Genomic DNA, 27,698 nt, shown 5'->3' with positions numbered 1-27,698 from the left:
ACTTCACATGTTCTTACTTATTTATGGGAGCTAAAATTAAAACAATTGAACTGATGGAGATAGAGAGTGGAATGATGGTTATCAAAGGCTAGGAAGGGTAGTGCAGTGGGGAAAGTGGGGATACTCAATAGGTCCAAAAATATAGTTAGATGAATAAGATCTAAAGAGCACAATAGGGTGACTACAGTCAACAATAATTTAATTGTACAATTTAAAATAACAGAGTATAATTGAATTGTCTGTAACACAAAGGATAGATGCTTGAGGTCAGGAGTTTGAGACCAGGCTGGCCAACATGGTGAACCCCATCTCTACTAAAAATACAAAAATCAGCCAGGAGCAGTGGCTCACAGCTGTAATCCCAGCACTTTGAGAGGCTGAGGTGGGCAGATCACGAGGTCAGGAGTTTGAGACTAGCCTGGCCAACACAGTGAAACCCTGTCTCTACTAAAAATACAAAAATTAGCTGGTGTGGTGCCAGTGCCTGTAATCCCAGCTACTAGGGAGATTGAGACATTTACCCTGATATGATTATTACAAATTGCAAGCTGGTATCAAAATATCTCATGTACTCCATAAATATATACACATACTATGTACCCACAAAAATTAAAAATAAGAAATTTTTAAAACATAAACCAGGAACGGTGGCTCACATCTGTAATCCCACTTTGGGAGACCAAGGCAGGAAAATACTTGAACTCAACAGTTCAAGACCAGCCGGGACAACATGGCAAAACCCTGTGTCTACAAAAAAAATTAGCCAGGCATGGTGGTGCACGTCTGTAGTTTCAGCTACTCGGGAGGCTGAGGTGGGAGGATCGCTTGAGCCCAGGAGGTCAAGGCTGTAGTGAGCTGTGATCGCACCACTGCACTTCAGCCTGGATGACAGAGTGAGACCCTGTTTCAAAAAAATAAATAAAAAATAAAAGAAAATCCAAAATCTGAGAAGTTCCAATAAACATTTCCTTTGAGCATGTCAGCCCTCAGAAAGTTTCAGATTTTAGGGACGGGCACTGTGGCTCACACCTGTAATCCCAGCACTTTGGGAGGCCAAGGCGAGTGGATCACCTTAGGTCAGGAGTTTGAGACCAGCCCAACCAATATGGTGAAACCCCATCTCTACTAAAAATAAAAGATAAAAATTAGCCAGGCATGGTGGCGGGTGCCTGTAATCCCAGCTACTCTGGAGGCTGGGACAGGCGAATCGCTTGAACCTGGGAGGCAGAGCTTGCATGAGCCAAAATGGCACCACTGCACTCCAGCCTGGGCTACAGCACGAAAGACTCTGTGTCAAAAAAAAAAAAAAAAAAAAAAAAAAGTTTCAGATTTTAGAGTATTTTGGATGTCAGATTTTCAGATTAAGGATACTCGACCGTATTACCATTGTTCTCTTTACTCTCCCAGATCTCCACCCTTGCGCCTTAAGCTCCTCCCTTGCTCCCTTAAGATCTCTGCTCAACTGTCCCCTCTTACTGAGGGCCTCTTTGAGACAGCACAACATTCCCTACACTGTGGACTCCGGATGCACTACACACTGATGTGACTTTCTGAAGCCACTAGAACATAAACTCCATAATGGCAGGAACTTGGCAGAACTTTTACTTCTGTACCTCATCATTTAAAGATACCTGGTTCACGCCTACAGTCCCAGCACTTTGGGGAGTCTGACATGGGAGGATTGCTCGAGCCCAGGAGTTAGTGGCTGTAGTGAGCTATCCTGGCTCCACTACACTCCAACCTGGGTGACAGAGTGAGACCCCAATTGCTCCATGTTGCATTCAAGATAAATTATTTGGCTCTCTCTTCCGGTTCACTAAACTGTCTTCGGCTGTGCCTAATTTGCTAATGAGTCATTTGCATTTCTTTTTAATTTAAGTGCGTTTCTCACGTCTACAAGTGCCATGTCTGTTTCTTCCTGTCTTCCTGCTCCCCTGACCGTGGCACAGATGAAGCTCCATGCCTCAAGAACCCGGACCAGCAATCTTTTTTAGTATTTTGGATTTTGTTAGTCTCTGTGTCTTTTTTTTTTTTTTTTTAATTGAGATACAGCCTCTCTCTGTCGCCCAGGCTGGAGTGCAGTGGCGTGATCTCGGCTCACTGCAACCTCCACCTCCCGGGTTCAAGTTATTCTCCTGCCTCAGCCTCCTGAGTAGCTGGGATTACAGGCGTGCATCACCACACCTGGCTGATTTTTGTAGTTTTAGTAGAGACTGGGTTTCACCATGTTGGTCAGGCTGGTTTCGAGCTCCTGAGCTCGTGATCTGCCCACCTCAGTCTCCCAAAGTGCTGGGAGTACAGGCGTAAGCCACTGCGCCCGGCTTTTTTTTTTTTTTTTAAACAACCCTTTAAAATGTAAAAATCGTTTTTTGCTAATTGGCACTACCAAACAAGCCACAGGCCAGATATGGCCCATGGCTGATAGTTTGCCGGCCCCTGCTATAGAGGTCCCACACTTGACTGGGCACAGTGGCTCATGCCTGTAATCCCAACACTTTGGGAGGCCACGGCGGGTAGATCACTTGGGGTCAGGAGTTTGAGACCAGCCTGGCCAACATAGTGAAACCCCGTCTCTACTAAAAATACGAAAATTAGCCCGGTGGCTCGTGCCTATAATCACAGCACTTTGGGAGGCCAAGGCAGGTGGATCACCTGAGATTGGGAGTTCGAGACCAGCCTGACCAACATAGAGAAAACTCGTCTCTACTAAAAACACAAAATTAGCCGGGCATGGTGGTGCAAGACTGTAATCCCAGCTACTTGGGAGGCTGCGGCAGAATAATCGCTTGAGCCTGGGAGGCGGAGGTTGCAGTGAGCCAAGACTGCACCATTGCACTCCAGCCTGGACAACAAGAGGAAAACTCCATCTCAAAAAAAAAAAAAAAAATTAGCTGGGGGTGTTAGCACACACCTGTAATTCCAGCTACTTGGGAGGCTGAGGCAGAAGAATCACTTGAACTCAGAAGGTGGAAGTTGCAGTGAACCAATATCATGCCACTGCACTCCAGCCTGGGTGACTCAAAAATAAAATAAAATAACAGCAAAATAAAAATTTTTAAAAATAGAGGTCTGGTCAGGCACGGTGGCTCACGCGTGTAATCCCAGCACTTTGGGAGGCCAAGGTGGGCAGATCACCTGAGGTCAGGAGTTTGAAACCAGCCTGGCCAATATGGCAAAACCCCGTCTCTACTAAAAATACAAAAATTAGCCAGGCGCAGTGGTAGAGGCCTGCAATCCCAGCTACTCAGGAGGCTGAGGCAGGAGAATCACTTGAACCCAGGAGGTGGAGGTTGTAGTGAGCCAGGATGCTGCCATCGCACTGCAGCCTGGGTGACAGAGCAAGACTCTGTCTCAAAAAAAAAAAAGAAAAAAGAAAAAAAAAAAAATAAGAGGTCCCACACTCGACCCAATGTGGTGGTCAGTACAGCACAGGAAACCCAGCACAGCATTGGTGAGGCAAGAGCTAGGATCAAGTCCCCGCTCTTAATGAGTCTAGTCCCCATTATGCGGCAGGCAGGTAATCTCAAAGGTCATGCATGCCTCAGTGAGAGAATCCACGGATGCCAAACAGCATGAAACCACTAGAGACCTGCAGAGACTTTAAGCAACTGGCTGGGCAGCGTATCTCACAGGACAGAGTCACAGGCCTAAGGGGCCAGCCCAAAAGCAGCCAGGTTACAGCAGAGATTAATGGCTCCCAGGACATAGCACTAGAGCCTGAGCACAAAGACTTGAGACATCGTCCCCTTTTCCCTGAATCTAGGGCTATGAGAATGTGTTCATTATCACACGCGTTTGAACCAGAGCAACTCCATCTTAAATAGGGGCTGGGTAAAATGAGGCTGAGACCTACTGGGCTGCATTCCCAGACAGTTTAGGCATTCTAAGTCACAGGAAGAGACAGGAGGTCAGCACAAGATACAGATCATAAAGACCTTGCTGATAAAACACGTTTCAGTAAAGAAACCGGCCAAACCCACCAAAACCAAGATGGCGATGAGAGAGAACAGGTCGTCCTTACTGCTACACTCCTGTCAGCCCCATAAAAGTTTACAAACGCCATGGCAACGTCAGGAAGTTACCCCATCTGGTCTAAATAGGGGAGGCATGAATAATCCACCCCTTGTTTAGCATTATCATCAAGAAATAACCATAAATATGGTCAACCAGCAGCCCTCGGGGCTGCTGTCTATGGAGTAGCCATTCTTTTATTCCTCTACTTTCTTAATAAACTTGCTTTCTCTTTATAGACTCACCCTGAATTCTTTCTTGCCTGAGATCCAAGAATACTCTCTTGGGGTCTGGATCGGGACACTTCGGCCACTTTGAAAAGAGCCAAAGAAAGACAACTCTTAACAAGACTGTTGTACTGATGATCGCAGAAAAGACTGAGATATCAAAAATTGGCAAATTTACACAATGAGAGAATTTTCCAGTTTCCAAGAACATTTAATCAGAGTGACAGAAGTGTCCATCTACTGCCACTGAAGTTGCAAAAACAGAATTATGTAACTGTTTCACTGTGTGAAGCTGAACTGTGTTTGGAGATTATGTGTCTACCTCTGTCAGTTAATGGATGAAGTATTAGAAATGAATCAGGGTAAGCGGGAGTGTTAAAAAGAGATGGGGCCAGCATGGTGGCTCACGCCTGTAATTCCAGCACTTCAGGAGGCCGAGGCAGGTGGATCACAAGGTCAGGAGATCAAGACCATCCTGGCTAACATGGTGAAACCCCGTGTCTACTAAAAATACAAAAAAAAATTAGCCAGGTGTGGTGGCGGGCACCTGTAGTCCCAGCTACTCGGGAAGCTGAGGCAGGAGAATGACATGAACCCAGGAGGCGGAGCTTGCAGTGAGCCGAGTTGCACCACTGCACTCCAGCCTGGGGGACAGAGCAAGACTCCGTCTCAAAAAGAAAAAGAGATGTACAGGCCAGGCATGGTGGCTCACACCTATAACCCAGCATTTGGGGAGGCCGAGGAGGCAGATAGCTCAAGCCCAGGAGTTTGACATCAGCCTGGGCAACATGGCGAAATCCTCTCTCTACAAAAGTTAGTCTGGCATGGGGGTGTACGCCTGTAGTCCCAGCTACTTGGGAGGCTGAGGCAGGATGATCACTTGAGCCCAGGAAATCAAGGCTGCAATGAGCAAAGATCGTGCCACTGCATTCCAGCCTGGGCTACAGGATACCCTGTCCTAAAAAAATTTTTTAAATGAGGTTTTGGTAGCTTCTATGCAAGGTGATAATTGCAGAGAACTGAGACTCAACTGCAAACAGGTGATACATTTTGTTGTGCTATTTATTGATTAAAGGACAAAACAGCAAGATGAAAGATCACTAATATTTTTTGAGCTCCCACTACATGCCAGGTACCACACCATTGTCACACCTGGCCCACCAGAGATCTTCAATAAATGTTTGTTACAGGGATGAAAGAAACTGCAACCTTCATTCTGCAAAGGAAATGAAAGCGCAGGAAGATTCAGCGATTAAGATCACATTGTAAGTACTGGCAGAGCTGGGGCTTGAACCCAGGTGAGCTGATTCAAATTTACTGCTGCTTAACAAATCACCCCTACATTTAGTGGCTTCAAACCACAATGTACTACGTGTCACAATCAGGGTAGACAGGATGCAGATGGTTCTGCTGGTCTTGTTTGGGGTCTTACATGCCTGCACTCAGATGGTGACAGGGACTGGGACAACAGGATGGCTTCACCCACATGTCTATCTTGGCCATTTTTGGAAACTACCATAGGTGACACTTTGCGCCACTGTGAGCACCCACAAATAGCACCTGATTGGATATTCTACCTTAGAAAGATCATTCTGGCAGTAGAAAGTACCTTTAAGGGGAAACCAAAGGTTTTGTAAAAAGTCTACTTTGGTGATGAAGACCTGAGCCTAGACAGGAGCAGTGCACCCAGCAAACAGTCCAAGGGGAAGGCAAAGATGGTCTATTCCACCACAGGTTGCAGAGATGCCCACTGGATAACTGGATAACAGTGTCAAGGATAACAGGAGTCCTGTGTTATCGCACTGGAGTCAGATTACAAGTATGGGTGAAATATTTTATTGAAGGGATGGAGATGAGAAAACCGAAGGAATCCTTTTAGTATTCATACCACATCCCTATCTGATCACAAGCATTGGTTATCTCATCAGCAGAAGCACTTTTCTTCAGCCATCTCTTTAAGTCAGCAAACTACTTCATGGCAGCTCCTTTGTAACCAGAGGACCCAAATTTTTCCAGAGTACGACTGTTTACCTTTTGGCTCACTGATTGACCCTCAGGTTTTTTATATTCTGACTTAACACAAAAAAGTGTTTATATAGGTACATATATGTGTATATATGAAAAATATTTGTGTACATATTTCTATATATGTATGTAGAGCTGAGACAAAAGTTTTACAATGAACAGCACCTTACTCTATGCAACATACTTATTTCTACTCGCTTTAATCCTTTTTTTTTTTTTTTTTTTTAGGAGACAGAGCCTCGCTCTGTTGCCCAGGCTGGAGTTCAGTGGCAGGATCCCAGCTCATTGCAACCTCCGCCTCCCGGGTTCAAGCGATTCTCCTTCCTCAGCCTCCCGAGTAGCTGGGATTACAGGCATGTGCCACCACGTCCCGCTAATTTTTTTATTTTTTGGTAGAGACGGGGTTTCACCATGTTGGCCAGGCTGGTCTCGAACTCCTGACTGCAAGTGATCCGCCTGCCTCGGCCTCCTGAAGTGCTGGATTATAGCCCACCCAATCCTACTTTTTTAAAATGCTGTCCATTAATGCATTCTGACTTCTTGCTTGAAAGCCCCTGGTTTAGTGAATAAGCACCTGTAATCCCAGGAAAATTCAGGATTAAGGACAGAAATAACGAAGTAAATTGAAGTCTTAGCATTAATATTTTCCATTACATTTTGGAATCGTCTAATTTTATGTATTGATGACGGTAAAAATAATTCAACATGCTAATGTATGGATTAATTTTGCAATTCCATTTTAAAATGTTAAATGGAATAACGATTCAGATTCGTTAAGTCGACATGTGTAACAGAATTCAACCACATCTGTAAACTATATTAAAATTATGTGAGTAAGATTTACCGGCCATATTTTTTAGGTTTGACATATTAGATTTGTGAGTGAACTATGTACTTGGATTTTGTCAAGTAACTCAATCGATTAACAAAATAACAATTAAATGTATAAATGTAGTTTATAGCTATACAGCATTTTTAAAAATCCCCTTCGAATGACTCTTTAAAATATATCAGGGGATATGCTACTTAAGCATAACTAGGTTTTGGATTTATAACGTTAATATTAATTATTAAAGCAAAACTCATTTCTAAATAGTCGCCTGAGAGCCCAAAAGACGCCCTCGAGGACAGGGAAGGAGCTCCGATTCACTTGGCGCTCGCCGGTGCCCAGAATTCAGGGCCGCTCAAGCGGAGGAGCAACACGTGGCCAGCAAAAGAAGCTGGGTCCCGTGCAGCACAGCAACAAGAAACTGGCCTAGGAGGACGCTGGAGCGTCTTTCTTTCGCACGTCACTGCCTGACACCGTCATTTTAAAAAATAATAAATAAAATTAGTAGTACGAAGAAAGCTGCGCAAGCCACGTTCCCAGCAGGGTCTGCGCCAAAGCGCGCAAGGAAACGCTCCCGTTCCGGGTGGGAGGAAAGGATGCACGGCCCACCCAGCGCTGGGGAGGCTCGTCCCCGAGTAGGGGACGGGAACGGATGGGTCCCGGGGACTTGGGGCGCAGGGTCTGGGGCCCGAGGCCACGGGCGCAGCGGGCAGCCGGCTAGGCAGCGGTCTCTGGGATGGACGCCGTGCCCTACGCGGAGCCTCCCACCCCGACTTCACCCATCTCTGCTGCCCGCAACTTATATGACAAGAACATCTGGAACTGGACTATTATACCGAAAGGGCCTACCCATGTCTTTTCGCTGCCAGCAAGGCCCGACTCCGGGCCGCGCGTCCCCGGCAACCGCGCCCGCCCACGCAGCTGCAGAGGCCAGAGAAGGCCTGCTCGCCCGCGCTCGGCGCCACCCAGCCCGCGCTCCGGGCGATACCACCCCGGGCGGCCCCTCTAAAGGCCGGGAGATGGTGTCGTCCCCGGCCTCCGATTGGTCTGCGGGGCGGGGGCGGGGCCTCTGGAGCCTGGTTCCGCGCGCCGGAGCGCGCTAGCCGCATTGCGAGCCGAACCCGGGAGCAGGCGCCATGGTGAGGAGTGGTTGTGGGGCGCGGGCGACGCGAAGGTGGGGGCTTCGGTCTGGGTTCGCGCTTCAGACAGAGCCTGGGCCTGGGCCTGGGCCTGGGCCTGGGCCTGGGCCTGGGCCTGCGCCTGCTCTCGGAGCGGGTTCCGGCAGACGCGGAGGTTGAGCTGACGCTAGCGCCCCGGCTCCCGTTCCAGGTACTGTTGCACGTGCTATTTGAGCATGCGGTCGGCTACGCGCTGCTGGCACTGAAGGAAGTGGAGGAGATCAGTCTGCTGCAGCCGCAGGTGGGTGAGATCCATGGGCTCCTCAGGCGGCCTCGCAGACCCTCACCGCGCAGGTCCCAGCATGCAGCGCGCGCTCCCACGTGGCCGGCCGAGAGGTTCGGGGCGGGGGGCGGGCCTGGAAAGCTCTAGATCCGGGGGTCTTTACCTTGACTCATGGGAAGAATCGCTCTAGCAGTTAGAAATAAGCCTCCCGGACCCCGCGCCGGAACGATTAAAGCAGAAGCTGGGTTGTGGGGTCCCGCTGTCAGCATATTTTAAGAGCTTCCAAGGCTGAGAACCGCTGCTTTATGCGCCGCAGAGGCAGGAGGGAGGGAAGGAAACCACTCAGCCTCTTTCTCCCCCGCTAGGTGGAGGAGTCCGTGCTCAACTTGGGCAAATTCCACAACATCGTTCGTCTGGTGGCCTTTTGTCCCTTTGCCTCGTCCCAGGTTGCCTTGGAAAATGCGAACGCCGTGTCTGAAGGTGAGTCGGCCACCACCAAGTATCACAGGGAGATGTGGTTCCTTCTGGTATCCTCTCGGGCAGCTTGTGATAGTATTTGCCGTCCTTGGCCGGCTGTGAGTCTGATAGGTGTGAGGCAGTATTTGAGACATAACTGTGTAATTTGAAATAATTGTCTTCACAGAGCTCAAGATCTGGGAACTGTGATGGACCAAACTGTTGAAAGCAGATGATGTGGGATGTGTGTTACGTTTCCTTGTGGGCACTGTAGTGACAGATTATTTATTTTTTGAGACAGAGTCTCTGCCCTCCAGGCTGGAGTGCAGTGGCACGATCTGGGCTGACTGCAACCTCCGCCTCCCTGGTTCACGCGATTCTTCTGCCTCAACCTCCCGAGTAACGGGGATTACAGGCGTGTGCCAGCCACCACACCCGGCTAATTTTGTGTTTTTAATAGAGACGGGGTTTCACCATGTTGGCCAGGATGGTCTCGATCTCCTGATCTCGTGATCCCCCGCCTCGGCCTCCCAAAGTGCTGAGATTACAGGCGCGAGCCACCGTGCCCGGCTTGACAAAGGGGGTTTCTTAAAGGGGGTTGGCTTAACACCTACCTGTGCCTGAGTTTTTTGCCTAAACACAATCAGGTGTCTAGTTTTCTGCTATTTGCTTGGAAAGGGCGGTTGGATAAACACAGGCTAAGAAAAAAAGGTTTGGTTCCAGAAGGCAAATTCTACTAAATACTCAAGGGTGTGTTACAAGCTATTATTTATTGCACGATTGTGCTATCAGACCTGAGTGCAGTTGTTCCCATGGCTGGGCCAGGCTTTGCAGTGATGACTTGCGAATCAAATCTGTCAATCCCCTGAGTGCAGTCACTGATGTCTCCATGTCTCTGAGCAATGCCTGATGGGGAGGGGTCTAGGTATGCCATCCCAGCATGCTCCGTGGAAGCAGGGTAATCAGCTGAGGAGATGTTAGAATTGATCATCCTTCAGCCTGTGAGTGGGAACTGTGTTCTTTCCTCTGAGGGGTTGTTCATGAGGACCTCCGCCTGCTCTTGGAGACCCACCTGCCATCCAAAAAGAAGAAAGTACTCTTGGGAGTTGGGGATCCCAAGATTGGTGCTGCAATACAGGAGGAGTTAGGGTACAACTGCCAGACTGGAGGCGTCATAGCTGAGATCCTGCGAGGTGAGACCATCATCTGTTATATTCATGTTATCCTTGACATTTTCGGGGAGGAGGTTCTGGAAACGTGGGTGCTTGTTGTGACTTCTGGGAAGGCCTTGGACTTGGCTGGTGCCCATGGGTGCGGGAGCTAGCTCAGAGCCCCTTGTTGCTCACCGTCCTGCCCTCTTCTTAGGAGTTCGTCTGCACTTCCACAATCTGGTGAAGGGTCTGACTGATCTGTCAGCTTGTAAAGCACAGCTGGGGCTGGGACACAGCTATTCCCGTGCCAAAGTTAAGTTTAATGTGAACCGAGTGGACAATATGATCATCCAGTCCATTAGCCTCCTGGACCAGCTGGATAAGGACATCAATACCTTCTCTATGCGTGTCAGGTAAAGTGCAGGGGCCACCCATAATACTGGAGCCTTTGGTCTGTAGTTTAGCTAATTTTGAGTCTTGATGAGGACTGACCATCCTGTGGGTAGAACTATGTGGACTGGGGCTGGGTCTAGGCCTCCTGGTGCTTACCACAGGCTGTGTTCTTACACTGACTGTATAGAAAGAGGAGGTAGAGTAAACCTACCCTATATACACCTCAGCTCAGGCCCTGTGCCTGGTCTGTATTGTGAATGGGGGAACATAGAATGAAGATTTGTAGCTCTATGGTTTTTGATGAAGCAGCTGGGCCAGGGAGTGACTGTGGCTCTTTGCAGGGAGTGGTATGGGTATCACTTTCCGGAGCTGGTGAAGATCATCAACGACAATGCCACATACTGCCGTCTTGCCCAGTTTATTGGAAACCGAAGGGAACTGAATGAGGAAAAGCTGGAGAAGCTGGAGGAGCTGACAATGGATGGGGCCAAGGCTAAGGCTATTCTGGATGCCTCACGGTCCTCCATGGGTCAGTGCAGAGCCTGGCAGCCTGCATAAGGTATGGGGCTCTGAGTATCTGGCCTCCTGCATTCACACTTGGTTTTTCCTAGGCATGGACATATCTGCCATTGACTTGATAAACATCGAGAGCTTCTCCAGTCGTGTGGTGTCTTTATCTGAGTACCGCCAGAGCCTACACACTTACCTGCGCTCCAAGATGAGCCAAGTAGCCCCCAGCCTGTCAGCCCTAATTGGGGAAGCGGTGCGTCATGGGACACAAAAATGGGAGAATAAGGACTGTTGCCATGTGCACCTGCACTGCTGTATTTCTTCACCCACTATGTCTTCCCTAGTTGTGCTTGATGGGGAGGTGGGGAGCAGGGCTGTCATGCAACTGGCAGGTTAGCAGTTCGTTTCTCTGACTGCTTCCTTGACTCTTTCCAGGTAGGTGCACGTCTCATCGCACATGCTGGCAGCCTCACCAACCTGGCCAAGTATCCAGCATCCACAGTGCAGATCCTTGGGGCTGAAAAGGCCCTGTTCAGGTACCAGTGAGGGCACCTGCCCACAATCAGGTGCCACTTCTGGTGCCCACTGCTTGTTGGGGGATCACGGTGATGGCTGACCAGGGCTCCCTGACCTATACAGGCCTCTGCTATGGGGGTGATGGCCAGTCCTGGTGTCTGAGTGATTCCCAGGGCCCAGCAAAGGGACCAAGTCTCCAGGTCAGCGACATCGGATGCCTTCCCTCTGCCTCTGGGAGCTATGGGTTGGCATGCATTGGGGTAGAGATCCAATCTGGCCTGAGGCTCACTCAGGACTTGGGGGTGAGAGGAGGGGAGGAGCTGAGCTGCCTTGGCTAATGGGGTTGAAATTTCTGATCTTAAACTCTCCACTGAATATTCTCTCAGAGCCCTGAAGACAAGGGGTAACACACCAAAATATGGACTCATTTTCCACTCCACCTTCATTGGCCGAGCAGCTGCCAAGAACAAAGGCCGCATCTCCCGATACCTGGCAAACAAATGCAGTATTGCCTCACGAATCGATTGCTTCTCTGGTATGGGTGGGGGGGCTGGCAGTTGTGAGAAGGGGCTGGCTAGCTGGGTGGGTGGGGAGGCTCACAACCATAGCTTCCACGATGATGGCAATATTTTTCGTCAACAGCAGTTCACCTAGTGAGTGTTGAGACTCTGGGTCTGAGTGAAGCTGAGGGCAGAGGGAACACAGGGTGGGGGTAGTTTTTCTCTTTGGGCTGACAGGCTTTGTTACTCACGCACATCCAGAGGTGCCCACGAGTGTATTTGGGGAGAAGCTTCGAGAACAAGTTGAAGAGCGACTGTCCTTCTATGAGACTGGAGAGATACCACGAAAGAATCTGGATGTCATGAAGGAAGCAATGGTTCAGGTTAGTTGGGCTTTGCTGGGTGTGGAGAGGCATAGCTAGCTGTTGGAGGTGATGAACTGTCTGAGCCTGACCTCGTAGAGTGGAGGCAAAAAAAACTGATTTAATGAGCCTGATCCAATAATGCCAGAAAGGAGTCCTCAGAGCACCAAAGGCCTTCAGGCCCTTTTAGCACTTTTCTTTGACCAGGCGGAGGAAGCGGCTGCTGAGATTACTAGGAAGCTGGAGAAACAGGAGAAGAAACGCTTAAAGAAGGAAAAGAAACGGCTGGCTGCACTTGCCCTCGCATCTTCAGAAAACAGCAGTAGTACTCCAGAGGAGTGTGAGGTCAGTAGGCAGCATGACCCTGGCAGAGATCCTAGGTTGTAGGATTTTCAACAGCAGAATAAAGGATGTGCTGCATCAAGTCATGGTCTTGAGTCCAGGCTTTTGGACTGAAACAAGGACCTGAAACATCTAAAACTACCTCTTGATTCTATAGGAAGGATATAGGTGCTGAACTTGCTCAAGAGCCCAGAGAGCTGGTTGTAGCTCACACCTGTTCCCTGGGCATGTGTGTTCTGTCCTCGGCTGCTTCCCAGGAGTCCTCAACCTGGGGTAGTGTAAATTCCTGCTCTGCTTATTCTCAGACGTGTGTCCGGAGGTGGTAGTGTTTCACAGTGGGGATGGGGGCAGGGAGGTCCCCAATGTGCTAAACTGCAATCATTCTCCCTGAGATTTTCATTTAGCACCCAGTTTCTTAAACAGTGTTTCAGGGCCCTGTCTGGAACTTGGCATGAGGGTTCTGTTGTGACCAGCATGGTGGGTGTTTCTTTAGGTTTTTTTTTAATGGGCTGAGGTAATTTCTTATTACATGTTTTCCTTCTAATTTGGGACAGTCTTTGGGATGGATCTCTAAAGTTAATACCCACACAATTAAACTATGCCAGAAACACTGGGCAATGTCAGTAACTACACAGTTTTCCCTGCTTTGGCTACTTAATTGCTGAAGATGTAATGGGGGTGTGTGTGATGGCACTGTTCTCACAGCCTGTTCCCCTGTCCTTCCCTTTAGGAGACGAGTGAAAAACCCAAAAAGAAGAAAAAGCAAAAGCCCCAGGAGGTTCCTCAGGAGAATGGAATGGAAGACCCATCTATCCCTTTCTCCAAACCCAAGAAAAAGAAATCTTTTTCCAAGGAGGAGTTGATGAGTAGTGATCTTGAAGAGACCGCTGGCAGCACCAGTCTTCCCAAGAGGAAGAAGTCTTCACCCAAGGAGGAAACAGTTAATGACCCCGAAGAGGCAGGCCACAGAAGTGGCTCCAAGAAAAAGAGGAAATTTTCCAAAGAGGAGCCAGTCAGCAGTGGGCCTGAAGAGGCAGCTGGCAAGAGCAGCTCCAAGAAGAAAAAGTTCCATAAAGCATCCCAGGAAGATTAGAATGCAAATGGACATTCTCTGGGAGGTGGGACATACCATAGCCCAAGGTGACATCTTCCACCCTGTGCCCTGTTCCCCAATAAAAACAAATTCACAAAAGTTGGTTCATGTTCTTTATTGGACACCTTACATGAGTATGGACAAGGCCTATGGGTGGGGCAAGGCAGCAATGACAGCCTCAGTGAAGTCATGGCAAGTAGCATAGCCACCCATGTCAGAGGTTCGAACCTGTGGGGGAGAATCATCATCATCCATGTGGCCTGGGTTCCAGCCTAACAATTCCCATCACCACCCAACAGTCTCCCCTAAGGAAGCGGGCCAGGACAACCTAGGCTCTACCCAGCAAGGTGACCATGGTCCACTGCCTAGAGGCACAAGGTCTCTTCCCTGGTGCACTGCACTGAAGGGTATGGGGAGTGTGGTCCTTGCAAGGCTGGAAGAAATAAAGGGCTCTAGCTCCCATGGGGGTGCAGGTGACCGATGACAGACTTGATGAAGTCGGTTGTGGTGCTGTAGCCGCCCATGTCTCGAGTCCGCACCTACAGCCACCACCGGCAACAGCCGTGGGGAGGGAGAAAAGAGAGCCCATGAAGGGAGATAGGGCAATGTGATTGAGGAAATGGAATCCAAGAATGCGTGACAGCCAGAAAAAAGAGGCAATGCACAGGAATGGAAGGAGGAGCCAGGTTGGGAAGCACATGGACCTGCCCACTCCTCTTAAGCCACTATTAGCTGTGCTGCAGCCAGAGCAGGACAGGAGGCTGAGCAGGCAAAGATGATGGGAAATGCAGATCAGAGGCGCAATGTGGCTACCTTCCTTGGAAGAAATAGAGACAAGACCAGGTGGAAGGAAAGAATCGCAGCGGAAAGGAGATGGGTGTGAAGGTGAAGCTGATGCTTCAGCCTGCCTGTATCCCTTGCTGTTCCACCCCCAAGGAGAGCTGCAAGTTCTGCATTCAGATGGCCCATGAAAAGGGCAGTGGATGGAGCAGGAAAGAGGGAACAGCAGATGGGATCTAAGAGGCAAAAGAGATCAAGAGGATGAAACAGCCAAGAGAAGGGAGGTGAAGAACAGCCCTGAGAGGGATGCAGGGATGTCAGGGAGCAGATGTTCTGGGAACCTGGGGGAAAAAGAGACCCCCATTCAGGTTCCCCAGAGAGTAGTACCGAGGTGCTGACCCCAGAACTACTCTAAACCCTGAAGCCAGCACTACTCTTCTAAACTCACCTTGCCAACTTTGATCACCTTCTTCACTGCATCTGCAATCATGTTGGAGTGATACTCAAGACTGTGGATATGGACAGGAAGAAACTGTGACTCCCCCAAGATACCTCCCACTGATTTCCCCACCGGCCTCCTCCTCACAACACCCAACCACTGCCCACAGCCTCCCGTGACCTACTTGAGATGCCGCAACATGTTGGAAGCCGACAGCAGCATGGCTGTGGGATTGGCTATATTCCTGCCCACTGCCTGGGCAAATGGGTGCCGGGCACCCTGTGGAAAGAGGGGCAGGCTAGACACTGGGAGGAGCCAGGAGGGGTACACAGAGGCTTAGGTTGGAAAAGGACATTATGGGAGGGGAAGGTCAGGCCAGGGTCACTGAAAAGAGGCATGGTAGGCAGCGTGGGGGAAGAACAGGCTAAGATCACTTAGGAAGTGGAGACACTGGGATGGGGGAGAAATGGCAGACTTGAGGTCAGAGAAAGGGCACGTAGGAAGGGCCGAAGGAGAAAGCAGCCTCACTCACCGTCTCAAAGACTGCATATTCTGCACTATAGCTCTCACCAGGGACCACACCAGCTCCCCCAACCAGGCCAGCAGCCAGATTGTCAATAATGTTCCCATAGAGATTGGGCATCACGAGCACATCAAACTGGTAAGGATTCTGCACCAGCTAGAGGATGAAAGGTGTAGGCATGAAGTAAATTCCACTCCCCACCCTCCTCCTCCGCCCCGTGAGTGGAGATGTGGGGAGGCCTCACCTGCATGCAGCAGTTGTCTATGATCATTGTCTCAAATTTGATTTTGGGGTACAGTTCAGCAACTTCCTCGCAGCACTGCAGGAACAACCCATCCCCAAGTTTCCTGTCCATGGGCCAAAGGGGACAGAATCAGCCGAGAAAGTACAGGGGCTACCTTCCCAGGAACCCATCCTACACAAAGCCATGTCCCTCACATGATGTTGGCCTTGTGGACAGCAGTGACCTTGCTCCGTCCTTTCTTGGTGGCATAGTCAAAGGCGAACTTTGCAATCCGCTGAGACTTGGCTCGTGTGACAATCTTCAAACACTCAATCACACCCCTTGCACTCTGGGTAAGAAGACAGCAGCAGCTAGGTGACACTGGGAAGGGAAACAAGGAGCTCCACCTCTCTCCCACCTTCATCCTTGCCCTTCCCCAGTTTCTGGGGCCTCACCTCATGTTCCAGAGAGCTGTACTCCCCTTCGGTCTGCTCTCGAATGATCACCAGGTCTAGATTGTTGTGCCGAGTCATATACCCAGGAAGTGACTTCACATGGACTACGTTGGCAAACAAGTCCAACTTACGCCTGAGGGTGGGCAGGGCCATCAGCTCCGCTCCTGGTGCCCTGACACCTCTCGACCATTCGCCCCACCCAGACCACCTACCTCAGCCGCATATCATAGGAGGCTAGCTCCCCCTTATACTCCATCGGGGTATGAATCTTTCCTGTGTAAACAAAGTGGGAAAAGGAGTGTCAGGCACTGGCCAAGCCCAAGGGAACCCAGACCAGTGTCTAACCCCCTTAGAAACATAATGTAACCCAGACTCCCATCTCCCATTCCCAAATCAGTAATTTTTAAATTGTTGCTGGGGGCAAGGGACAAAAGAGAATAATGTGGTTACAGCCAGAAACATTTCATCTATTGCTGTGTGTGTGTGTGTGGGGGGGGGGGGGGGGGGCGGAGAGACAGGGTCTCACTCTGTCGCCTAGAGTGCAGTGGCGCTATCTGGGCTCACTGCAACCTCCACCTCCCAAGTTCAAGCAATTCTCCTGCCTCAGCTGCCCCAGTAGCTGGGATTACAGGCATGTGCCACCACACCTGGCTAACTTTTTGTATTTTTAGTAGAGGCGGGGGTCTCACCATATTGGCCAGGCTGGTCTCAAACTCCTGACCTCAAGTGATCCACCCGCCCCAGCCTTAATGCTTTATTTTTAGTCAACATATTTAATTTAGGCTGAAACTTCAAAATGGAGAATGGATTTTTTTCTATTTATCAAAAAAGAGCCTGGGTTTAATAAGAAGTTGAAAAACAATGCTAGCAGATCTGTGATCTTTTAGATGTTTCTGTGCCTTCTCCTTATTTGACATTTTTTAATCCAACAACTACTGATGAATGTCAATTACATGTCAGGCAATAAGGATAGCAACTAAAACCATACAACTCCTGCCCTCGAGAAGCAAACGGTCCACTGGGAAAGACAGATAATATGAAAGACATGATAAATACCATGGGAAACTTGCATAGCAACACAAAGAGGAAATCCTCTCCAGTAATATCAGGATATAGCACAGAAGAGCTAGCACTTCAGTCATACCTTAAGTTATGTGAGCACAATGGGCTCAACAGTGATCCCCGAAATGACTGTCCATGCCGTGAGCCCCAGAACCTATATATGTGACCTTATTTGGGAAAAGAGGCTTTGCAGATGTAACTAAGTTAAGGATCTTGAGAAAAAATCGTCCTGGATGAGGGTTGGCCCTAAATCCAGTGATAAATATTTAAGGAGAAAAATGATACAGAGATAGAGAAGGAAGAAAACCACAGATACTGGGGTGATGCATCTACTAGTCAAAAAACAGCAGGAGCCACCAGAAGAGGAAAGAAAGAATTCTCCCCTAAACCTTCAGAGGGAGCAGGGCCCTGCCAACACCTTAATTTCAGACTTACGGCCTCCAGTACTGTGAGAGAATACATTTCTGTTACGATAAGCCACCAGGTTCATGGTAGTGTGTTATGGCAGCTATGGGAAACTAATACAGTGAATGAGTGAGAAGGACTCTAACAGGTAGCTTCAAAGAAAGAATGTTCTGGGTACAGGGAACAGTATAAGCCAGGTAGTACATATTTGGCATCTAACACACAATCTAGTGTGATTGAAGCACAGAACAAGAGTTGTGGCACCAAGGCAGAAAAGTTAAGGGCCAACTTATAAAGTACTGACTTTCCTATGGTAAGGCTGACCTGGAAAAGTCAGGCTGTTCTTTCCAAGAAAAGAGATATGGAAGATGAACTGTAGGGGCAGAACTAGAAGCCAAAAAATTCAAATGAGGAGATTAAAGCATGGAAGACAAAAGAAAAGGGGCAGCTAGGCAGGGTGACTCATGCCTATAATCCCAGCACTTTGGAATGCTGAGGTGGGTGGATCACTTGAGGTCAAGAGTTCGAGACCTGCCTGGCCAACATGATAAAACCCTGCCTCTACTAAAAATTCAAAAATTAGCCTGGGCATGGTGGCTCACGCTTGTAATCCCAGCACTTTGGGAGGCCAAGGCGGGCAGATCACAAGGTCAGGAGTTCAAGACCAGCCCGACCAACATGGTGAAACCCCACCTCTACTAAAAATACAAAAATTAGTCAGGCGTGGTGGCACACTCCTGTAATACCAGCCAGCTACTCAGGAGGCTGAGGCAGAAGAATCGCTTGAACCCGGGAGGCAGAGGTTGCAGTGAGCCAAGATGGCGACATTGCACTCCAGCCTGGGCGACAGAGCAAGACTCTGTCTTAAACAAAACAAAACAAATACAAAAATTAGCTGGGTATGGTGATGCACACCTGTAGTCCCAGCTACTCAGGAGGCTGAAGCAGGAGAATCACTTGAACTGGAGATGGGGAGGTTGCAGTGAGCAGAGATCACACCACTGCACTCCAGCCTGAGCAACAGAGTGAGACTCTGACTCAAAAAAAAAAAAAGAAAGAGAGAAAGAGAGAGGGAGAGAGGGGGAGAGGGGAAGAAGGGAAGAGGGGAAGGGAAGGGAAGAAAAGTGGGAGGAAGGGAGGGAAAGAAAACAAATGAAAAGAAAGAGAAGAGAAGGGGCAGCTAGAAGTGGTATTCCAGAAACGCAATGAACAAGATTTGATGACAGTTGATGTAGCCTCAGGACAGACTCAGAACCCCTGGAACTTTTCTGCATAGACAGCTGACATGATCTCTTAACTCCTGGGTTCCCAATAGGAAAGAACAAATGTCCAAATACCAGCGGTGGTTGCCCTGGAGAGTTAATATAATTGCATACCATGTGGGGAGAAGGGCTTAATAAACATTTGATCATTTGATTTTAAATGGCACATGGACAAGTGGCAAGAGGGCACACATACCAATGATGGCCACTTTATTCTCCTTCATGGAACTCAGCACCTGCTCCAGCTTCTCCTCAGATGCCATATTCTGCACCTCACTCAGGTGGTGCTCCTGGAATTCCACTGGGACAGCGGCAGCCTTCAGAGACAGGTTCCCAAAACATCACAGTCAAGGCCAAGTCCTTTCCAACCCACTACTGTCCTCTACTGTCTGATTCCCGAGGCCACTCACCTTGAACACCTCCTTGACGGCGTGCATCAGCTCAGGTCCCACACCGTCTCCCGGAAGCATGGTCACGGGAAAGGAGCCCTCCACCCTCACGTCCTCGGCCTTAATTGGGGGAAGAAGGGAGAAGCAAAGATAGAGCTGGGGCGGGAGAAGGGATCCCGGGAGTAGGGAAGTAGGGAGACCCGGGAAGGATGGAGAAAAGCCGGGGAGGGAGCAGCAAGGAAGGGGCAGGGTCGTGAGCGAGACCCCAGGCAGATTCATGCATACCTGGCTCCGCGATGCAGCGTGCGCCGCGGCCGAGGTACTCAGACCTCTCCATGCCCCAGGGTTCCCGGCGGAGACCAACGCCTACAACAGGGACACACAAGCCTGTAAGGTCAGATTTCAGACATCCAGACCCCGAACACCACAGTTGACTTTGCCCTGTTTAGGAAACCCTAGGACAAAGTCTCCGCTCCCTTGCCCGCCCCTGCCCCACATGTCCTGGGCGCTCACTCGGGTCAGCCAGCGGACACCGCTCAGTGCCGCCATGTTTCCCGCAGAAAGTCGCGTGAGAAGTGACGCCTGAAGCTGGCGCGGCCCTCTACCCAGACTTCCGGCCTGTGCTGAGTGCCTGGTACTTCTCACTCTGCGCCAAGAAGCGCTGCTTGCTCACGCCTGTTTCTCCTCTTTCTTGCCGGTGGGGAGGTCATGGGATGCGCGAGCACTTTGTCTCTTGATTTATTTTCAGTCGCCATATTTAATCTACGTGGAAACTTCAAAATAACATTAGGGGGGGAAATGTAACGTCATGTTTATCAGACGAGGAGCTGAGCTTAACAAGAGATTGAGAGAAAATCCTTGGGAAGCTGTTAAAATTGTGTCAATGCGTTTGTTATTCTTTTAACCAGTACTCACCGAATACCTGTATGTCAGGCTCTGGAGGAACACAGTACAGCCATGGGAGGTGTGTGTGGGGTTTCTCCGCCAGTCTCCGAGAGTGCCCAGTACCTCTGTATTACCCGTTGCCTCGTAGTTTTTTTCTTAAAGGGTCTTTTTCTTTGCTGTGACAGTTATTTCCCTAATAGTGTGTCCCGGACTTGAACTCCCCAGGACAGGCCCATAACTAGTGCCAGAAATTAGATCAAGCGTGTAAGTGTGACTAAAGGGAATTTCAGAGTGATCCTTAAAGTAACAATCATAAAAAATAAAAAAAGTTTGGACAACATAGGGAGACCTCGACTCTACAAAAAATTTAAAAATTAGCCAGGCGTGGTGACACACCTGTAGTCCCAGCTACTTAGGAGGCGGAGGTGGGAGGATCACTTAAGCCCAGGAGGTGGAAGCTGTAGCGAGCCGTGATGGCACCACTGCACTCCAGCTTGGGAGACAGGGCGAGACCCGTCTCAAAACAACTCCAGTCACGATATTAGGTGTGTACAATTGACACACCTAAAGACAAACTGATACAGGAAGACTGGCCTCACCCACTCTTCTGGAAGTATGGTTTTGGATCACCTATGCAGATGGACCAGAGCACTTGTTAAAAATGTAGGCTTGTGAGTCATACCTCATTTGCTGAATCCAAATCTCTGTGTCGCGGGCCCAGAAAATATATCTCTAACAGACTTCCCCTGTTAATATATGCTGAAATGTAAGAACCGCTAACTAGGTTCTCTGTGATAAGTTCCTCCTTCGTATATACCTCAACCAGCCAAAAAGGTGGCAAGGCAAAGGCATTCCCAGTGGTTCTAATCTTGGGGAACAAGCATAGGCTTTGTGCCTCCTCTGCAATCCTTTAGGTGAGACATTCTCCTATATAGTAGTAGGATGAGAAGATTAAATTAGATAATGTGTAAGAGTTTTGAACAAATGAAAAGTACTGGGTAAATACAGAGCTGTTATTATAGCTAATATAATATTAATATAACACACTCCTCTATTTCCATTCATATATCCCATGAAACCAACCAAAACCAGAGAGCACCACCGTCTTGCTCCCATAGACTCCCTAGTCCAATCTTCCACATCAGTGTTACCATTCGTCACCATTTTTCTTCTCCAAATATTTCTCCTTCTGACTAAGAAAAAAAATGGAAGATTTACGAACTCTGCCTCTCGGGTTCCAGCAATTCTCCTGCCTCCGCCTCCCTGGTAGCTGGGATTACAGGCATAAGCCAACACACCCGGCTAACTTTTGTATTTTTATTAGCGACAGGGTTTCACCGTGTTGGCCAGGCTGGTCTCAAACTCCTGACCTCAGGTGATCCGCCCGCCTCAGCCTCCCAAAGTGCTGGGATTACAGGCATGAGCCACCGCACCCAGCTAGATTTACTCTTTTTTAAAAGCTACATTTTCTGTTACTTCAGGAAATTTAGGATAAGAAAGAAGAGAGATGTACCATCTTAATCTAATCTCTGATAGCAATCTAATTTTCTTGAGGATAACTACATCATTTCCATCCCTGCACAGACTTGTTCCCCACCTAACACTCAAAAAATATCTGCTAACTGATAAAACACTAAGTGGCTGTCACCAGGGTGAAAGGAACTGATGGAGGTTACCAGTGGACACAGGCCAAGGAAATGAGACCATTATTGTCTGAAGGCCACTGTGTTCTCCCCATGAACTCAGCAAGCTCTCCTGGCCTTCAAGTCCCCATGAGGGCATCTTTGACCAATACTGCCTGATAATGGAGAAATCCAGTCAGGACCTTTGAAAAGTTTCTTAACCAATCTCCTGGGGGATGGGAGGGAGGTTATACCATCTTGTTTTCTTCTAACTGTTGTGGAGTCTCCTCTGCCTAGCACAAGAGGCCATAATGATGGATAAGCTGCCTGTACTTGAGTGTTCAGTGTGAAGCTGAGTGACTTGAATGTCTGCTTCCCAGGCCTGCAAATCCTCCAGCACAGGAATCCTAACTTGGGGTCTACAGAATCCCCTAGGTGTCCATGAATAGGAATCAGTACTGTGAACCCGGATGGGGAAAACCAAAAATCACATCTTTATTCTCACCTCTAACTGAAATTTAGCATTTCCTTTCATTATGAATGCAGGTCACAGATTACAGTGCTACCTGTAGTACTCTTGACTTTGTCAATCATAAAAAATATAGATATTTTCATACCACATTTTAGTCATAGTAGATATCTTAAAGTATTACTTTAATCCCTATTTTTACATTATTTGACCCAATGCTAGATTGTGTTATTTAATGAATTAATAAAGCAGCAAACATAGTAACATGTTACAAGGTAGTTTTTATTCCTTTTTCTTTTTCTCTTTTTAGAGAGATGGTTTTAGTCTGTTGCCCAGGCTAGTGTATGATCATGGCTCACTGTAACTCAAACTCCTGGGCTCAGGAGATCCTCCCACCTCAGCCTCCCAAGTAGCTGGAACTACAGGCATGCGCCACCATGCCTAGCTAATTTTTAAATATTTTGTAGACATGAGGTCTTGCTATGTCGCCCAGGCTTGTCTTAATCATATTTGTCTTGTCTTGTAATTCTATTTATTTTGTGTATTTAAAAGCCTCTTCTTTTTCTTTTTTGGAGACAGAGTCTTGCTCTGTTGCCCAGGCTGAAGTGCAGTGGCGTGATCTTGGCTCACTGCAAGCTCCGCCTCCCGGGTTCACACCATTCTCCTGCCTCAGCCTCCCAAATAGCTGGGATTACAGGTGCCTGCCACCACACCCAGCTAATTTTTTTTATATTTTTAGTAGAGACGGGGTTCACCGTGTTAGCCAGGATAGTCTTGATCTCCTGACCTCGTGATGCACCCACCTCGGCCTTCCAAAGTGTTGAGATTACAGGCGTGAGCCACCATGCCCGGCCTAAAAGCCTCTTCTAAGAAAGATTCCACAGGCTTCACCAGCCTTCCAAAGAGGTCCACTGCACATAAAAGTTTCAGAATTTCTGGTGTGTTAGGCCTACTGGATCTTTTTCTGAAACCATGAACAATCAAAAGAGTAATATAACAAATGACAATTCCTTGAAAATTAAAGTCTGAAAAAGCTTCTTGGGAGAAAGAATTTGATCTGTGGTTGAAAGGATAAACAGAATTACAAAGAAGAAGTGATTACAGTCAGGGAAAATGGAAATGTAAGCAAAGGTACTGTCTCAGATCAACTGCCCTAGAAGCGGAGCCCAAGACAAGGATGCTATGCAATTGACCTGTTGAAGGAGTGCTCTCAGGAGAAACACATCAGAAGGTGAATGAGCAGAAGATGGCAGGGGAAGGAGCTCAACGAGATGTGGCCTCAGCCGGAGTCCACCTCAGCCCCATCTCCTGGGGAGCTCTGGAGCATGAATGACAACTCAAGGTTGTCACAATTTGAGACAAAGCTTAACAACTCTGCTTCACCCCTGCATGGCATAGGTCAGGGACAACCCTTCAGAGAAGGAGGAAGCTGTGAGCCATTAGTGGCCAATACCTGAAGCAATTGGGGGAATGGATACACCAGCTGGGCAAAAGGATCTGGCCAAGGCAGCCACTACCTTGTGGAGGTGACAGCATGGTATGCTGACGAACAGTGAGGCGGGCAGACATATTTGAGGAGATGAGTTATAGTAAGGATTGGTGAGTAAGTAAGGACCCTGTTGAGGTTGGTGACCGTTAAATTTATTGTGGTGCAATTGTGTGTGATTTCACGGTGAAAGCAAACACTTGAGTTCATCCAAAAGTGATATTTTGCTAGAGAGAGGTACAAGGGAGTTGAGAGTGTTGGCAAAATGGGATCAGGAGGTAAGTGAAGACAGAAGAGATCTAATCAATAGGCAGGTGAGGAAAGAATCAAAAACCCCCAAAGAGTAGTATTTGTGGGGGTCATTGAGCAACTAAGATGGGAAGAGAGGATGCTGCTTCCACCAGTGGTTTTGGAGGTGGAGCAGATCACCTGAGGTCAGGAGTTCGAGACCAGGCTGACCAATATGGAGAAACCCCATCTCTACTAAAAATACAAAAACAAATTAACCGGGCATGGTGGTGCATGCCTGTAATCCTGGCTACTTGGGAGGCTGAGGTAGGAGAATCGCTTGAACCCGGGAGGCAGAGGTTGCAGTGAGCTGAGATTGCACCATTGCACTCCAACCTGGGCAACAGGAGGGAAACTTCGTCTCAAAAAACAAAGTAAAACAAATATGGGTTGTTTTTTCCCCCCTCACCTCTGAAGGTAAGGAGTTACTGAGATTGTTTTCGCTGCTTGGTAATGCCCCAGGGATCCAGGCTGTCTTCCCTTCTGCTCTGCCAGCCTTAGTGTGTTGCCTGATGTCCTTATCCTTGGTGCTTCATAGTCACAATATGACTGCTGCTGCTCTGGACATCACATCTGCATTCAGAGATGGAAAGGGAGAAATAACAGTCCCAGCCACAACCACTCTTCTTATTAGAAATGTAAAAACATTCCCAGAAGATTTCTTGGGACTCACAGGCCGGAACCAAATCCATGACCGCTCCTACTGCAAGGGAGTCTAGGAAAGAGAGGAATAGATTTCCCTGGCTGGCTTAAACGAATGCTTCACATCCCAGTTGCACATTTTAATCACTTGGGAGCTCTAATATCTATCTGGGCTTCACCTCCAGAGGTTTTGATATAATTGGTCTGAGATGGGGCCTAGACACTGCTGTTTTGATAAGCTCCATAGATGACTCTCAAAACTGACCAGAGTTGAGAGACACTGGGTTCCACCAATCATGATCCTTCATTTAGGGCTGGGCAGGTATATCAGTTAGGATTATATTCAGTTACAACATACCAAGCCTAAACAAGAGAGGAGTTTATTTATTGCTCACATAAAAGTTCAGCAGGCTGAGTGCAGTGGCTCATATTTGTAATCTCAGAACTTTGGGAGGCTGCGGCAAGAGAAAGCCAGGAGGTTGAGACCAGCCTGGGCAACATAATGAACCCTCTACCTCTACAAAAATTAAAAAAAAAAAAAAAAAAAAAAAAGGTTTCAGTGATCAATGGTCCAGGGCTGGAAGGCCCTACATGGTGTCAAGGCACAGGCTCATGATCTTGCTGGCCCACCTCCCATGGCCTTCATTCCCAAGATCATTCAAGATCCAAGATGGTTATTCCAGCTCCAGCATTCCAACAGCAGGAAGAAAGACAGAGAAATAGAAGAGCAGAGGCCCACAGACCTTTACTGGCACTTCCCCCGAGTTGCACACACCATTTCTGCTTACCTCCCAGAAGTGTGCTGGTCTTTTCCTCCTAGGCTCTAAATTTTGTTTCACAAGACCTCGTCTACTTCAAGATGATAAGCATATTCTCCAATATTTTTTCTAATATTCTCCTAGTGTGGTGTGTTTATGTGGTTTCAGTGATTAGTTTATCTGAAGTTTAGTTTTACAAAAGATAAATGATAAAGACCTAATTTTATGATTTTTCCAAAGCTTAGCTAATTGCTCAGTATTATTCATTATTTTTTCCTCCAGATAATTAATTCTGCCTTTGTCAAATACCAAATTTCCACATATATATTAGGTCAAGCCAAGTGAAACTGCTAATACTTATCACCTTGACCCAGCTTTATTTTCTCAATTATACCAGTTACTACTAGACATCATATTACACATTTCTTCTTTTTTTTTTTTTTTTTCTTTTGAGGCAGAGTCTCACTCTGTTGCCCAGGCTGGAGTGCAGTGTCATGATCTCAGTTCACTGCAACCTCTGCCTCGCAGGTTCAAGCAATTCTCCTTCCTCAGCTTCCCAAGTAGCTGGGATTACAGGGACACACCACCATCCTCAGCTACTTTTTGTATTTTTAGTAGAGACGAAGTTTCACCATGTTGGCCAGGTTGGTCTTGAACTCCTGACATCAAGTGGTCCACCCACCTCAGCCTCCCAAAGTGCTGGGATTACAGGCATGAGCCATCATGCCCAGTCTGCATTTATTCTTAAAGCATATTATTGCTTGTGTTTGCAGTGAGCAACTTTGAGGAATGAGGAACTATCTCCCTAAAGAGCAGGCTTGCTTATTTCCTGCTGTGAAAGGGGTCAGTTCCCCCAGCTCAGTGTTCCCCTAGATGCCACACAAACCCACAGCATCCACCAGGGCCCTCCACATTGCCCCCGTGGAGGACAAGGGGACAGGGGGACAAGGGAGTCAATATAAACATGCTGCCTAGGCTGCGTGCTGTGCCGTGGGTAATAAAGTCCTTTGTCTGTGACCCAGGAGTCTCATCTTCACCAGCATGCATGAAACAGTAAGAGGCAAGTTATTCGCACATCGGCAGGGAAAATTCAAATGCCAGGCCCTGACAGTTCTGGCAATGAGGACAGGATGCTTATAAACATGACTTTCTGGAAGAGGAAGGACAAGGACCTTATGGACCAGATTAGGGGATATGAAAAGACTCCTTGGCATATGTTAGTGGATTCTCTCACCCAGATGGTGGGTGGCAGGGAGAGGGTGGATAAGGAGCTCACACTGTCCTACCTGTTAATGAGGTTAAGCAGCAAGAGGTGGGATTGAAACAAGTCACTCAAACGGTGCTTCGTTTCCTGCTCATCTCCTCTATGCAGGAGGAGGAAGGGATGTTAGAACAAGGGGGCAGCAAGCCCTGCAGCCACACCCAGAAGGCAGCATGGATGTGGCTGCTGAATCAAAGAATCTCCAAAGCTGAAATACATAGTATCAGCCATCATGTTTGATACAGAGCTTCAGGGTGACCCCAAAACACTACAAGGTATTTGGCTAAGCCCCACAGGTAGCCACTGGAATCCAAAGTGGATGCAAAGCCTTGCTCACTGGCACAGGCTTGCTCTCTCCCTTGTGTTCCCCAATACCTCTATTCCCTCTCTACTCCGCCTTCGGCTGCTTTTATTTAATTTATTAATTTCTTGAGATAGGGTCTTGCTTTGTCACCCAGGCTGGAGTGCAGTGGCATGATCACGGCTCATTGCAGCCTCGACCTCTTGAGCTCAGGTGATCCTCCCACTTCAGCCTCGCTAATAACTGGAACCACAGGTGAACACCACCACACCTGGCTTATTTTTTGGATTTTTTGTAGAACCAGGGGTTTCACCATGTTGCTCAGGCTGGTCTTGAACTCCTGGGCTCAAGTGATCTGCCGGCCTTGGTCTTCCAAAGTGCTGGGATTACAGGCATGAGTCACTGTGTCTGGCTCGGCTGTTTTAATGAAAAAGCTGAGTATGCTGGAGAACTTCACGGAGGCAAATGCCTCAAAACTTGTATCTCTCTGTTGTGCCCAAGCGCCCAATTCACCATTTTACCTAGTCCCATGGATGAGTGCAAAGATGGCTGAAGGCACCACCCCAGGACTGCAGTGTGGAGTGGCGACAAAATGAAAGGGGTCTTGTGGCTTGGGAACTCTCTGGATGGAT

The 27,698-nt window shown here is 48.3% G+C and overlaps 2 protein-coding genes and 5 non-coding genes across 12 annotated transcripts; 6 read left to right on the top strand and 1 right to left on the bottom strand.

Annotated features, from left to right (window-relative positions):
- Nucleotides 1-8,199: 8,199 nt before the first annotated feature.
- NOP56 (NOP56 ribonucleoprotein) lies at nucleotides 8,200-13,915 on the top strand. Of its 4 annotated transcripts, XR_001493983.3 has the most exons (13): nucleotides 8,200-8,231; nucleotides 8,422-8,511; nucleotides 8,859-8,973; nucleotides 9,981-10,142; nucleotides 10,315-10,513; nucleotides 10,835-11,022; nucleotides 11,105-11,256; nucleotides 11,439-11,539; nucleotides 11,906-12,054; nucleotides 12,281-12,402; nucleotides 12,589-12,726; nucleotides 12,881-12,996; nucleotides 13,454-13,915. XR_001493983.3 is itself a non-coding variant. In XM_045362640.2 (12 exons), exons 1-12 carry the CDS (start codon nucleotides 8,229-8,231, stop codon nucleotides 13,814-13,816), a joined length of 1,782 nt encoding a protein of 593 aa, XP_045218575.2. In that variant the 5' UTR covers nucleotides 8,200-8,228; the 3' UTR covers nucleotides 13,817-13,915. The 4 variants fall into 4 exon arrangements, 1 of the variants encoding a protein (XP_045218575.2); XR_012419209.1 differs by lacking the exon at nucleotides 12,881-12,996 and having other exon boundaries at nucleotides 11,439-11,719; XM_045362640.2 differs by lacking the exon at nucleotides 12,881-12,996.
- LOC123567371 (small nucleolar RNA SNORD110) lies at nucleotides 9,778-9,852 on the top strand. Its single transcript, XR_006690286.1, has one exon. It is a non-coding gene; the product is annotated as a small nucleolar RNA SNORD110 (small nucleolar RNA).
- On the top strand, nucleotides 10,633-10,764 carry LOC123567356 (small nucleolar RNA SNORA51). The gene has a single exon (XR_006690271.1). It is a non-coding gene; the product is annotated as a small nucleolar RNA SNORA51 (small nucleolar RNA).
- LOC123567367 (small nucleolar RNA SNORD86) lies at nucleotides 11,602-11,687 on the top strand. Its single transcript, XR_006690282.1, has one exon. It is a non-coding gene; the product is annotated as a small nucleolar RNA SNORD86 (small nucleolar RNA).
- On the top strand, nucleotides 12,131-12,201 carry LOC123567350 (small nucleolar RNA SNORD56). Its single transcript, XR_006690265.1, has one exon. It is a non-coding gene; the product is annotated as a small nucleolar RNA SNORD56 (small nucleolar RNA).
- On the top strand, nucleotides 12,446-12,518 carry LOC123567349 (small nucleolar RNA SNORD57). Its single transcript, XR_006690264.2, has one exon. It is a non-coding gene; the product is annotated as a small nucleolar RNA SNORD57 (small nucleolar RNA).
- Nucleotide 13,916: 1 nt separating the features above from the next.
- On the bottom strand, nucleotides 13,917-19,920 carry IDH3B (isocitrate dehydrogenase (NAD(+)) 3 non-catalytic subunit beta). Of its 3 annotated transcripts, none has more exons than XM_045362642.3 (12): nucleotides 19,868-19,920; nucleotides 19,640-19,720; nucleotides 19,376-19,474; nucleotides 19,162-19,282; nucleotides 16,449-16,509; nucleotides 16,237-16,369; nucleotides 15,997-16,130; nucleotides 15,803-15,905; nucleotides 15,568-15,714; nucleotides 15,220-15,314; nucleotides 15,045-15,105; nucleotides 13,917-14,937 (listed from the first exon to the last, which is right to left on the bottom strand). In XM_045362642.3, exons 1-12 carry the CDS (start codon nucleotides 19,901-19,903, stop codon nucleotides 14,914-14,916), a joined length of 1,095 nt encoding a protein of 364 aa, XP_045218577.1. In that variant the 5' UTR covers nucleotides 19,904-19,920; the 3' UTR covers nucleotides 13,917-14,913. The 3 variants fall into 3 exon arrangements, with proteins under 3 accessions (XP_045218577.1, XP_045218576.1, XP_005568570.1); XM_045362641.2 differs by having other exon boundaries at nucleotides 13,917-14,355; XM_005568513.3 differs by having other exon boundaries at nucleotides 13,917-14,044.
- Between the last annotated feature and the right edge of the window lie 7,778 nt (nucleotides 19,921-27,698).

This window comes from Macaca fascicularis, chromosome 10 (genome assembly GCF_037993035.2).
Source record: "Macaca fascicularis isolate 582-1 chromosome 10, T2T-MFA8v1.1".
In the NCBI taxonomy this organism is placed as follows: Eukaryota; Metazoa; Chordata; class Mammalia; order Primates; family Cercopithecidae; genus Macaca; species Macaca fascicularis.
This window is presented reverse-complemented; position numbering and strand designations above follow the sequence as displayed.